General features: G+C 35.6%; 1 protein-coding gene across 1 annotated transcript in view; it reads right to left on the bottom strand.

Moving 5' to 3' along the window:
* ABCA12 (ATP binding cassette subfamily A member 12) overlaps positions 1 to 14,679 on the bottom strand; it is a 186,631-nt gene that overhangs the window by 104,865 nt on the left and 67,087 nt on the right. Inside the window, exons 4-7 of the mRNA XM_059927396.1 lie at positions 12,073 to 12,164; positions 9,945 to 10,060; positions 6,807 to 6,983; positions 4,909 to 5,087 (exon numbers count right to left, since the gene is read on the bottom strand). Coding sequence (XP_059783379.1) covers positions 4,909 to 5,087; positions 6,807 to 6,983; positions 9,945 to 10,060; positions 12,073 to 12,164 — 564 coding nt within the window. The remainder of the gene's footprint in view (positions 1 to 4,908; positions 5,088 to 6,806; positions 6,984 to 9,944; positions 10,061 to 12,072; positions 12,165 to 14,679) is intronic.

A 14,679-nucleotide genomic window follows, 5' to 3' on the forward strand; every position in this document is an offset into this window, starting at 1 on the left:
ATGTAACACATACTAGGTGATAGTTTTTCCATATGTATCCTAATCAACTGAAGGTTCACTCCAGGAACAGCATGTGCATATACTTTCTACCATATTTTTGGAATTTTTAATATTTAAATTAAGATCATTTTAATTTTAGCTCCCTAGCTGTGAATGAAAACATTTAGAGAGCTAAGAGTATCCTCTAGTTTCTAGTAGATATGTGTCTATATATAAACATATATATATTTATAATTTTATTTACTTCTCTAATAGTTCCATAAAGTCATTTTCATTTGTTTTGTTTTATAGACAGGAAAACTAAAGTTCAAAAAGTTAAATAACTTACACGAGGTTATCCAAATAAATAGAACTGGTTCTGTCTAATTTCAAAATTTATGTTCTTTCCACTTTATGTCTTGCCTCTGGCACTTTGCCCCAACATGGCGGGGAGGAGGACAGAACATTTCTGCACTGAGCCCACAGCATTGTTAGCTTGTTTTTACAGCTGTGTGTTTGGCCATAGGGGCATGGCTGTATTTTTTTCATTTCTGCTCTATATACATAACAGTCAATACCTCAGGCATTTTTATATTTGCCCCCAAGAATCTCCTGGTTCTCAGACTTTGAGTTACTTCTGACCCCTGGTCATCATGGAGACCAGTTAAATGTTCTGAGGTTATAGATCTCTGCCAGCCTTCTCCCAGCTTGGCCTTCTGCTTGACTCAGCTAATCTGTTGTCTCAAAGTAACACCTTCAAAGACTGAACACTTGGCAATCTCATTGTAACTGTCAGCATTATTGTTATTAATATCATTAATAAAAATGTCAGAAGACTTAATTCATCTTTTTCTAACAAAACGTGACTTAAAAATGACACCTGACCATTGTCCTCTCTGAAATCCTTTAAACTATTGATCAAAATACTTTTATTTCATTTCATTGATTTTGTTTTTCTGTCCTTTTCATCATATATAAATGGAAGTTATCCAAAACAAGTCTCCTTATATGTAAAGGTAATTTAAAAAGGAGTTTTTGTGATTCATACCTCAGCACAACTTCCTCATAAATGGTGAATATCATGTATGTTTTTTCATATACACTTCTTGACTTTTGACATTACTCATTTTTGCTAACCTCTGTCATAATCGTAACATTATATAATCTGGTTTTGGTGACTGAACTATATAACAACTTACAACTTTGCAAAATTGCTGGTGTAAATAACCTCAAAACCTTTTTATGGGGTTTATTTGTCCATATTACTTGATCAACAAAGAGTAAGATAAACCAATGATTTGATGATAAAATACAGTCATTTGTGAAGAATTTACAGATTTTAGTGATACTGTTAGTTTAATAATAATAGTAAAGAAGATTTAACTTTAAAAAAAGGTTTATAAAGGGCTCTCCAACAGAAATATAATGCAAGCTACATATTTAATTTTTAATTTTCTAGTAGTCACATTAAAAAAAGTTAAAAGAAACAGATGAAATTAATTTAATAATATATTTTATTTGACCAATACATCCAAAATGTTATAATTTCAACACCTAATCAATATAAAATATATTAATAAAGTATTTTGTCTTTTATTGTATTGTCTTCAAATTTCACTGTATATTTTACACTTATGAAGCATCTCAACTCAGATGCTAAATTTTCATTGAAAGTACTTAATCTGTATTTGGATTTCATTACAATTATCAGTGAAAAGTAGATTCACATACCCATGTTGTTTCAAACATATTAAAAGTTTTTCTAATAACTGGATCAAGTATCAGTGTTTAAAATTTAAATTAATTAAAGGTAAAGTTAAAAATTCAATTCCTTAGTAACAATAGCACACCAAGTGCTCAAAATCACATGTGATACACTGTGCACCTTAAATTTACAAAATGTAACATGTCGAATTTATTAAATTAAAAAATCTCACAGGTGGCAGGAGGCTATCATATTAGAAAAAACAAGTATATAAATTGGCAATAAAAATTTAAATTAATTAATTAGTTAATTAAATAATAATAAATAAGTAAAAGTTAACTACTTTAAAAAAAAGTTATTCAGGTTAGATAAAAGTCAAATGTCACTTGCTTTATAATAATTTGAAGGGATTTCTTTTAAAAGCTGTTTTCATTATTATGTAGACTGGTTTACAACATTCTAAACATTACCTGAGAATATACCCTATTGCATAATGCAGTAATTTTATTTAAATTTGAAGAGAATTAAAATAGTCACCGTGCAACGTCCTTATGCAATTTACTCTACCAAAATAATGTCTGACGTATTTTTAATTAATTAATTTATTTTTGACCCGAGAGTATTTTTTGGATCTTCCACCTTCCAGTGAGTATTATTTTGTGGCATTTTTGGTTTTTATTTGTTGTTTAATAATGAAATTTCATTGAGGTATAATTCACATAAAATATGATGCACCTATTTGAAGTTACAGTTCAATGAGTTTTGACAAATATATACACTCATTTAACTACCATGCTAATTAAGATATATTTGGATCACCCCAAAAAAGTTTTGCCATGCTTCCAACAGTTCTCCCAAGATACACTGATCTGATTTCTAACACTATACATTAATTTTGTCAATAACATAATATCTACACATCTAGTATGTGTTCCTTTTTTGTTTTTTGGTCTGGGTTTTTTTTGCCAGCATAATATTCATGAGATTTATCTATGTTGTGGTGTGATTCAGCAATCTGTTTATTCTTCTTACTGAGTAGAATTCTAATGTATGAGTAAACCACTAATTTTTTCATACATTCTGTTTATGGATATTTGTTTTTCCCTTAATTTTTAGCTATTATGAATAAATCTGCTATAAACATTAGCATACAAGTCTTCATGTGAGCATATGTTTTCATTTGCTCGGGTAAATATCCAGGGGTAGACTGCTATATCATATGGAGCTATTTTTAACTTCATTAGAACCTGTCACACTGTTTTCTGAAATGGTTGTATCATTTTACACTCTAACTTGCAATGTATGAAAGTTCTATTTGCTCTACGTTTTTTTAAAATTAATTAATTAATTTTTGGCTGCATTGGGTCTTCGTTGCTGCGCGCGGGCTTTCTCTAGTTCCGGCGAGCAGGGGCTACTTTTCGTTGCGGTACGTGGGCTTCTCATTGCGGTGGCTTCTCTTGTTGCGGAGCATGGACTCTAGGCACGTGGGCTTCAGGAGTTGTGGCACGTGGGCTCAGTAGTTGTGGCTCGTGGGCTCCAGCGCGCAGGCTCAGTAGTTGTGGTGCACAGGCTTAGCTGCTCCATGGCATGTGGGATCTTCCCGGACCAGGGCTCGAACCCATGTCCCCTGCATTTGCAGGCGGATTCTTAACCACTGTGCCACCAGGGAAGCCCCCTGCTCTACATTCTTGCCGCTGACTGGGGTTGTCCATCTTTTAAAATTTTACCCATTCTAATGAGTGTTAGTGATATCTTACTGTGGTCTGAATAGTATCTTGACTCTTTTCATTGCTACATTATACAATTCAGACAATCCCCTTTCTCTTTTGATTTACCTGTTTGTTTTCTAAAACAGAATATACAAAGGAGGGAAAGAATCGCGTGTCAAAATTCTGGGTCAGTGAAAATTTCCCTGAGAGCCAAAATGAGGACCAAGTCAAATTTCCTAATATCTTGCTTCTTCTAATAGCTTAGTTATGACATGTTATCGTGGAAAGGGCACAGGACTTGGGTTCCGATTCCTTGAGTTCAGGTCCTAGCTTTACCACTTACTAGTTGTAGAACCTTGAGGAAGTCATTTGACCTCCATGAGGGTGCGTTTCCTCTTTTATAAAATGGGGATATCTGTAGTCTCAATCTCAAAGCACTGTTGTGAGAATCAAATGAAATTAATGCAACAACATGAGGGCTTATTATAAGGTCTTTGAACAAATATAAACTCTTGGAAAGCTTACCAGAGAAGATGAGAAAACTCTTCTGGTGCTTCAGAGATTAGCGATGGAATCCACTGTGCTCTTAGTGACATATTAGAGAGGCAGTCTGGGTTCTGGAGTTAAAAAACCCAGGTTCAAACCCTCCTAGCTGCATGATCATCAAATATTTAATTTTTATAACCTTCTGTTATCTCACTTATAAAATAAATAATAGTTCTGTTGTAAGTTTCAATGTGATACATATAAAGGGTCCAGTAAAGTGTCTGGCATGTAACAGGCACTCAGTAATTGCTAGTCGTTAATGTAGTTGTTGTTGTTTTGCGTAACGCACATTTCCAAATTAGCTAGACAGGACAGCCAAAACCTAAGTATGTGTCCATCAAACTCTGAATGCTGGCCATGCTCAGATCTCTTTTATGAGGAACGCAGGCTTTAAAAGGGTTTCTTCTGCAAAATTTTTCAAATCTTTGTGTCATATGTGTCAAATAAAGCCAATCCAATATGCAGGCTTAAGCTGGCTGCACGTGAGGGAGGCCAACCCCCTTGGGGTGGCTTGGTGTAAACTCTAGCCAGTGGGGTTGTTTTTTACTGTGTAGTACCAACCAAAACCCAATGAAATATTTTCTTCTTGAACAGTTAAAATACTAGATGCACAGAGCCCTGGTTGTCCCTGAGTGAGCCTGAGCCAAGGTTCCAATCTACCATTGGTCCTGCTCTACCATCTTTCTCAGAAGTTCTGGGATACCAACTGACACCATAGATGTTATGATTAGCGTTCCCCCTTGTTTCCCCATAAACCTGTCAATAATCCTGATGACCACAATGTGTGTTTCTCCTTTGCTTAACTAATACACTTAGTTTCGTTGCCAAAATTTGCAATAAGGTGCTGAAGGATTATTTGCTGTGTTTAAATTACCTACCTACCAGTGATCCTAAAGGTAATATTTAAAAAAAAAAAGAAAGACTTCTTTATGAACAGTAACATTCCCCTTAATTCTTACTTTTTCTTACCTGTTTGCACTTCGAAGAACATCAAATAGATTGCTTAGTGTCGTGTCATTCTGGAACACATTAGGAAAACTGGAGAGAAGCTGCCACACAACTGTCTGCTCTTGCACTTGTGAGAAAAACGACAGCACTTTGACCATTTCCTGAAACACTGTCTTCTGGTTATTGGGATCACTTGATAGCTTAAAAAATAAAACCACCAACAGGGTGAAATGAGATTTCAACATCTGTAACCACATGGCTAACTGCCTTTGAAAACATTAAAAGTTTAGATTTTCACATAAGTAATTCTTTCAGATTTTCATTCAGTTTGAAGTCATCTTTTACTTGGAAAAACTATAACCATTTCAAATGTTCTTACACATAATTAGATTCTTTCCTATAGTTCTAGAAATTGGCATATTTAATGTCTGGTTAACAAAACTGTTTATACAAAATATTTTAAATTGTGTTTGGGAAATTAAAATTAATTTCTTAAAATAAAATTAGCTTCAGAGTAATACTTTTCTTTTTCTTTAGGATCTGGTTTAGTATCTGCAGACGTATCTTCTCTATATCCATTAGTAGACCTTATATTATTTATTATTTGCATAGAAAACCCTTAAAATTTATACATTTTATATTATATGTGCGTGAATATGTATACATACAAACATATGAAAATGTCTACTATTACAATTATACATACTTAACAAAATAAAATATTTCCAAAGTTCTGCTGGAATACAAGGAACTTCAGTTATAATAATGATTTAGAGTGAATATCCTATGTAATAATCATATCTTGTACTATAAGCAAACAAATAAATGAAAACCATGACCTGTACTTTTGCTCTGAATCACAGGACCCAACTAATACCTTCATTATATTCCCACCCAAAACAATCTTCTTAATAAGCTCATTCATACTAGTAAAGTCAGGCTTTTGTTCTATCTTAATTCAAGGCCTTTCACGCTGAAAATGTGATTTTGAACAACATATTCTTAACCACACATTCTACGTGACGGCTGAGTTTGCTGAGATAGAATTTTAAGTGCTCTACATTGGATTGGGGTTATTATAACAGTGTCTCTAATCTAGTTCATTTGGAAAACTCAGATTACTGAAGAGTAATTTAAGTATTCTGCACTTACAATAAAATTCAGAGAATCAAGGGGAAAAATGTTAGATGTGGACATGTTTCATTTATTCCTGTTTATAAAATTTTGAGAGAATTCTGAATATTTTTGTGAACTTTCATTGTATGTGGAGTTTCATAAAAGAAAATTATCAGTGTCTTATTTTCACATCTTAATTTAAGACTAGCATATAAAAATAGTCATTAGCACTCCATATTATAAAGTTCTTGGTTTTAATATATAATATTTGGGAAAGAGGGATTATATTATTTCATAAAAAAATCAAATTTGTAAATTGGGTTTGACCTTAGAAGAAACATTTTAAAGATTATCCATTATTCTAACTTCTGAGAGTTATAAGGCTCTGACAGTTTAATTATTAAACTTACATTGTATCCTGAGTAATCTCACTTAAATAAAATATCTCAGAGAAAACAGTCAATCTTCATTCACCATAGGGCAAAGTCAAATTTCATCTACAAAGATGTCTTCACGTTAACCATAATGCAATATTTTTGGTTCAAAATTAACATAATTTCAATCCTGCACATTTAAATAGCAAATAGACATATTACTTAGAATTAGACATTGTATGTGAATCTCTGTGCGAGGAATTCATGCCAAAGGTGAGCCAACATTTCAGTCAGCATTTCCTAGTCCATGTGGGCTATGCATTTGCTCTTTGATTCATTTTGAGTCACTTTGTGTATACGAGAATGGAAACAATACACTTCCTACTATTGTTTATGAGATCTTGATCACGTTAACATATTTACACTCACCTGAGAGAACTGGTTTGTTAGTTCTTGGAGAGAAGACTCTAAAAGGGTCATGTTGGACAGGCAAAATATGTTAAAAACATTTTTCCCTAGAGTGGTCCAAGAGAAGGCATAATCAGCAGTATATCTTGGATAGCTCTCACACAGTTCTCTTCGTATATCTTCTGAAGTCGAATTTTGCTGTAAAAGCAATGTGTGTGAGAAGAGTGGTATAATAATGTTAGTAAATATAGATATTAACGTGTCCTAGTCTTCAAGGAAACTGACCTGTCTACATAATAGCCATTTTAAGGTCCTGCATTATAGCAACTATTAAGTTAACACTAACATACATTGGGTTTACCCATGAAAAGTCACTGGGAGAATGTGTGAATGTGGTAACTCCTGTCACCTTTATGATTTAAAAGATTTGCATATCATTTTTTTAACTGAACACATTTCCTGTCTCTGACTAGACAACCTAAATGTACTAGATCTTGTCTCACAAAAATCTTCAGGCTTAAAAATCTTAAGCTTTTCCTGGACATTTAACAGCAGAGACTTAGGTGTCCTGATAATTTGTGACACTTCATGGGAAACTGGCCAGGATCTTTGGAAGACTTCCAAAAAGGAAGAGCTTCAGAGTCTAGTCTCAAGACCAACAGTGTTTGTTTAGAGAAGTGGAAAAACATGGATTGATTGTGTTTCATTTGCAAAGCAATTATTTCATTTAAGAATTATGCATATAAAGAAAAAAGAAAACACATATATGAAAATACATACAAGCATATAATTATCAAAGGCAATAATTGGAAAGCATTTTTATAACGGAAGTCCCCCATATATTTCACAGTACAGACGAGTTAACAGATGCAGCACTGTTTTCAGCTATAATATTGATCACACTCACCATTAAGTTGTTTAGATATTTATAGAGCCAATTACAGTTAGTTGCAATATTTAATGCATCCTTCCTAATAATTAATTATTATAACCTGTGAGGAGAGGGCTAGCTAACTTCATCCTCCCTTTATATCACAAAATCTACACTCTACCTTCCAGTGATTCAACTTCTAAATGTAATGAAACAAGACAGGCTCCACTTATTCCAGGAGATACTCTAGGTGCCAGGTCTTCTAGTCATTCATCCACATCTCTTTCTTAACATTACATATAAACTCACCCCAAAATGATTTCTCTACTTATTCTTGCAAGGGTTGCAGAAAGCAGTACACAGAAAGAAAAAGGAATCAGAGAGATTGCTGACAGAGGCATCAATATGTGATCCTAATTTTTACATCCCTTTTCTGCTCCAACTACTCTGAAAATATGTATCTATACATAGAAAATTCATTTTTGACTTATCTCCATCGGATACATGACTCTGTGCTGCCTCACAAAATTCTGAAATTTTATTCCGTGTGAGAAAGAGAACCTGGGAGTTTCAATACAACAAAGTGGTATTTTTGAGACTAGCACTGCTATTCCAGCTATTAAAGAATTTAACTGATACAATGCAAGGCTGTTTGCTTCTAGGAACCAATATACAAGAAATAGAATGGAATAAAATAACTTTCCCTACTTTGCACCCTAGCATGATTTGTGGAGGCTTTATACTGGAATTACGTGGGCACATGGCAGGGCTTCCTCAGCTACACAGGGTGCTTTAGGTACCTCAACTATTATATAAACTAGACTTTCCAAATCTAGACTGGACTGACTCTGGAAGTCTTATATTTCAACCAGCACTGGCAGAATTGCCTTGACAGGTATGGTGCTTTTTCCTGACATACATTTTTGTGTTGTTCTTTGGCTTACTGACATAAACAAGTTTATCGAGATGCCTCAGGTATACAGAATGTTAATTCAAGGGGAACTAACAGACACATATCAAGCAGCAGTGGTTATGGTCACAGGAATATGAATAAAGACCAGAGTTATGTCCCTATGTTTCAGATGGAAGAAATGTCTACTACATAAGACATGGATATATTATTAAAAATTCTTATGTGTGTGTGTGATAGATAGTTAGAGCGAGAGAGAGAGAAGTAGTCTCTCCATGGCAAAATATTAAAAATGATCTCCTCTTCATTTCTGAAGAACACGTAAAGCAGGACTCATGGGCCAGCCGAATAACTTATATGTATGAACCTGGGGGCTTCCCTGGTGGCGCAGTGGTTGAGAGTCTGCCTGCTAATGCAGGGGACACGGGTTCGAGCCCTGGTCTGGGAGGATCCCGCATGCCACGGAGCAACTGGGCCCGTGAGCCACAATTACTGAGCCTGCGCATCTGGAGCCTGTGCTCCGCAACAAGAGAGGCCGCGATAGTGAGAGGCCCGTGCACCGCGATGAGGAGTGGCCCCCGCTTGCCGCAACTGGAGAAAGCCCTCGCACAGAAACGAAGACCCAACACAGCCATAAATTAAAAAAATAAAAAATAAAAGATAAAAAATAAAAGGAATACCTATGGCTTAAATTATAAAAAAAAAAAATGTATGAATCTGGTTGGATAAAAGACAATAAGGAAAAGTGGGGATTGCAGCTGACAGAAGAGTAGCTCTTCTGCCTAAAGGCATTCAAATTCAATTTCTCAAAATCCTTGTATATGTGCACACATACACATATAGCCCATAGGTTGTCAGTTTACACCTCTGATAGAAATGATGTTTATCATCTTGCAATCTGGAATCTTAAAGTGGAAGACTGGTAAACAGACGGAAATCCAGAGGTAAGCGCTTTAAACCACGCTAAGGAAAGGGATTTTATTACTTTGGGGAGATATTTTTTATAGGTCTAATTTTTCCAAAAGCATTATTAGTATAGATAAGGCAGCAAGTCTGATGGGTGTTAAAGCTTCATCTGCTTTCATACAGCATTTTTTCTTTCCTGCTTCAGGAAATTAAAAGATCACATGTAATGCCACCCTATTTTTTACTAAATGAAAACCTTAAGTTCATTTAAGGGACTTAACAGGGAAGTAAATAAATATCCAAGACCTTAAGGAATTTAGAATGCCTCAAAATTAAGCTTTTTATCAAAGAGCTCCTAAGAAAAGAATCTCCCGGAGGTATTACTCCAAACGGGAATACTCTTCCTATTTGGAAGATTCCTCTATTAATCTAAGAGGCATTTGTTTACCTGCTTTTTCTTATGAGTCCATACAAAACTGAGTGAAATTACCTTTTCCAAACTAAGGATCCAGGCAAGCACTTGACTACCATTGAAAGTATCTGTTCCATTACTTTCCAAATCAGAACTTGGACTAGGAAATACTGTGGCTGCTGTAAAAGAAAGAAGAGATTAGCATACTATACACACACACACACACACACACACACACACACACACACACAGAGGCAGGTTCACATAAGAATCCATAAATATCACTTATGCTCTCATATACTCCACAGCAAGAATATGCTCAAATATGCATCTTCCATGAAAGTTTCATACTGGCAAAATGGCAAAGTCCATCAGTTTTTCCTTCCACATAAAACTGTGATGGTTTTGGTCTGCTTTTGGGTTTTTTCCAATCATTTTTGGATGTCATTTGCTTTCATTCCAGTTTATATCATTAAACTTTATCACCAATATTATTGCCTAATAAACTGAATCATTTTTGTTCAGGCCTAGAGGATCTGAGGTGCCTCCACTAGCTCCACAGATCCATCACACCCAACATCTGTTCAAAGGATCTGCCAATGCCCATCTGGTGATAATGGTTGTTTTTTTTTAATTATTCAATTGGGAGGCTAAAATCTGCTTAGGATCATAAATTCTCTCCTCCCCAAAGTGGTTTTTGAATGGATTTCAGATCAAATAAATGGGAGGAAGCAATAAGTCCAGACTACAGTATATGCTAATTAAGTAATTCCCAAAGCGGCCTCATCCAGTACTATTTATAATGTGGCAGAGTGTTCCTGGTCAGGAGCGTCAGCTGGAAGAGTACGTTCAGATCTATAGCATGGATGTTCATTAAGCCAGTGTGTTCACTTTTATAAACTGTGCACAGAAATACTTTATTATCCTCACAACAAAGAATCTTAATATTCAAAGATACAGCGACCTAACATCAGTGGGGCCTAGGCTTTGTTAAAATGCTCACTGGGCTGAAGAATTTACCAACTGATTCCTCTAGACCAAAGCAATACATTTGTGAGATGACTGGCCAGGCTAAGAAACATAATCTGTGGCTACTGAGCAAAGCAAAGCTTACTGGACCACAACAGTATGATCTTATTTCTACTGTGCTTTAACCTACTCAGCCAAACACCCAGAGATCATTCACAACAGCACGTTAACTCCTCAAAACCATTCACCACCATAGTCCTACTACAATAACAAAGGACCTTTTTTCATTTGGTCCATCAACTTGTATTGGAATGTTACTATCATAGAATCTTAAATATCGCATGGCATTTTTAAAGGTACTCCTTTTTTTCCCCAGATCACCAATCATATTCTGACATACAGGAATCTTTGTTTTGTTCACTAATGTATCTTCAGTACCTAAGACAGTGCCTACATGATAGCAGGCACCCAATAAATATTTGCTAATGAATATAAAACAGTCCTGCTGTTTTGAGAGTTTACTCTCAATTTGTGGCTTCTAACGAGAGTCTCTCAAGACCATCTGCAGCAGAAGCACCTGGACATAAGGTTCAGGAAGCTCAGCCTGTGGGTATTCTGCACATTAGTGTCTGAGGGCCACTGGCCTAGCTGTGAATGAAAGAAGTACACAAGCACGATGAATGACTGTGATGCTGAGTGGTAGAGTGGGAGGAAGAAGACTCTAGCTAGAAAAGTCCCATCCTGGCAGTTGCTCTAGTACCAGGTCAGCTGGATGACTGGGACAGGGAGGGTGCTTAACCTTGTTGGGCCTCATATTCCTCATCTGTAAAATGTAAAGTTTGGACAAATCTCTGAGATTCTATCCAACATTTTTTATTGCTGGGCATTCTAACCATTCCAGTGTCATCTAATTGCAGGCAACTGAAGAGGCCCTAGTCAATTCTGGCAAAGTGTGTAATTCTCAACATTATACTAGTACCATTTAGGGTTTTGCTCCTAGAGAGTATTTCAGTAAGAATTTAATTTCCAATTATTCTCAAGACCTTTGCATAACTGCACCACCACACTCAGGCAACCATAAGGAATATTTAGATCTCTTAGGGATATTCTAGGCATTCCATCTTTGTTTGAAAAGTTAAAAGTATAACTTTTAAAGATTAGACCTTTACTGGTTGTTCCAAAAGGCCTGTTCTAAACTGGGCAGAAGAGGATAGCTTACCCAGTGATGTGTGCCTTTTTTCTGGAACTTCAGTGCTCTGGAGTGATAAATTGCTGTCCTTCTCCAGGTTGGATGACTTTCTCAGAATTTCACTAGAGAAGAAAAAGCAAGAACTCTGTAACTTCACTCACATTAATTTCAGTTAGTTACAGCAATGTATTACGTGGTAGATTCCAGGGCTCTCCTAGGACTTTCAAATTTTTAATCTACTTTCTGGGATTTTAATGACAAAACTCACCTAACCATATACCAATGAATATATAAGGGCTCCTACAAGGTAAATTTTTAGTCAGAAAAAATGGCCTAGATTAGGTTTAAAATACTTATTTTTTACTTCACTTTTATAGGAAGAAAAAAGAACTTTAGAGCTAAATACTGAAAATATTTATGATATATATTTTTTCTTTTAAAAAGATGGTGGATCCCAAATAGATGGTAGTCAAAGGGTGCTTCAGAGACCGAAATCAAGGTCTGCTTATTTGTCAACCACGAAAGAAAAAGAAGTTTTCTATGTTAAATTACAGATGGCATTTTGAAGACTGTCAAAGATGAATACTTGCAAGACAGATTCAAAGAAGGAGAAGAACACACATTTATTGAATATCTAGTCTGTGCTAGGCACTGTGGTTGGTGTCATTACAGGTGGCACCAGGTGTTAAAGAAATAATGATGTACTCAGGGTTTTAATGTACTGAATGTATCAAGGCTGTAATGATAGCATGTAGTGCCAGGAATCCCTGCACAACATGATCACACCAGCTTTTGGAAGAAAATATTATTGGACCACTCCACAATTCAGTAACCCTCTTTTTAAAACATCGCTCCCTGTTTAGTTTATTATTATTAAAATGGAAATAATCATACTTTCTTGAAAACTTGATATATCTAAAGTAAGTGTCTAAAATAAATATGTCTATTTCAAGAGTGAAGTAAGTCCAGATGTCTGGAATGAATAATCTGCATTTTGTCTGATTGTTTATAAAAAGCTTACTTACGGTATGTAAGAATGGATATAAAAAGATAACAGTGGAAAAGCAAGAAGTTCTGCTTGCTACTGTGGTTCGATTTGACCTCCCCTTTTAGAAACAAGATCTGAGTCCTGGTTCCAGGATACTTTATGACTTATAACTGGAAAAAACAATCTGGTTTTTTTCCCAGCGTGTCCTTTTAATAAAAATGATAAGAAGGGGTGATATTTGTTTTCATTCCCTAGTGTTCTTCCAATATTCTCTATAAAATGTACTGGTTGCTCCAAAAGTTCTGCATTCTTAATGTATATTTGAATTATTCATGACCATGACTGTATTCCCCTAAATCTTCTTACATTCCTTATGCTGACTATTTGGATGGGAAAACTGTTCAGATAAAAATAAGAACCGACCTGAACATTTTCCCTGCTCTCAAAGAGAAGTTTTAGAAAGTTTGAGAAAGTCAGGTTCGCTTTTCTTTTTCTCAACATTTTTTTAGTTCAGCTTGAAATACTGTAAGAAACACTACTGAATATCAACACATTTTGAAAATAAAGGGAAAAACTGCCTTCATAAAATTCTTAAGGAATAGGGACAGCAACAAAAACCAAAGGGAGAGTGACAAACATGAAAAAGAACAAAGAAGGAGCAAGAGAAAACAGAGACTGAAAAATAAATGGGAGTGGGGGAGAAACAAAAAAGAGGTGATGGGAAATTAAGAAAGCGTGAGCTTGGAGAAGCAAAAGCTGCATCAACTCTACAGGGGACACCTTGCCCATTTTCCCACGTTCAGATAAGAGCCTGAAAACTATTTCTTCAAATATTCTTTCAATGCCAAAGACAAGTTCATCCCCTTCCCAGCAAGCTGCTGGCTCAACAGGTTTGAACTTGCTCAACAGAAAATGGCTCTTCCAGACGAGGAACTCTGGAGGCCTCTTTTCTAACAGGACCCGTCCTTGACCAGGAAGTGCCCACAATTACATGGTCGCCTATGAATCCCACGTTACAGGAGTGGGGAGGTGGTTCATCTCCTTTTAGGTGGTCCTGGTACGGCTTTTTGTCAGGGAGAGAGCATGGGATATCACACGTACTTTGCTGGTCATCTTCCTGCAAATTTTCCCCAGTTTTGCTTTGCATTTACAATGTGTAGTGTGATGGCATGTGTCCTCTGCCACTGCTCAACGTAACTATTGTCTGTAAACCCTTAAAATGGAAACCACAAAATAAATGTACAACAGCAAGCATTGTGGGTAAAAAGATGAATTAAGGCTCTAAGTTGAAATACAGCTTACCTCCCCCAAGCAAAGGTAATTAGTTCTTTTGACTCTCTATTAAATTACTAAAGGAGGACAGGAAGGTAGCCAGTCTTACTGAGTTAAGTGTAATCTCTGAACTTTCTAATTAGCTTGACCATACTTACAGACAGAGAACTCTATGCTTCTTAGAGCGATGAATGAGAACCAGTATCTTTTCCATCATTTTACATAATTTAAGCACTTTGTACATACTTACTTTATATAAATTTTAAGTGTATTATGTTTGTTTGTGTACCTATTCCCATCACTCTTCCATTTTAGGCTGTGACATCTTTGCAAGCAGGCACCATGATGATGCTCTTTTTATCCGAAACACCTAGCAC

The sequence above is a fragment of the Balaenoptera ricei genome, chromosome 7, assembly GCF_028023285.1.
Source record: "Balaenoptera ricei isolate mBalRic1 chromosome 7, mBalRic1.hap2, whole genome shotgun sequence".
In the NCBI taxonomy this organism is placed as follows: Eukaryota; Metazoa; Chordata; class Mammalia; order Artiodactyla; family Balaenopteridae; genus Balaenoptera; species Balaenoptera ricei.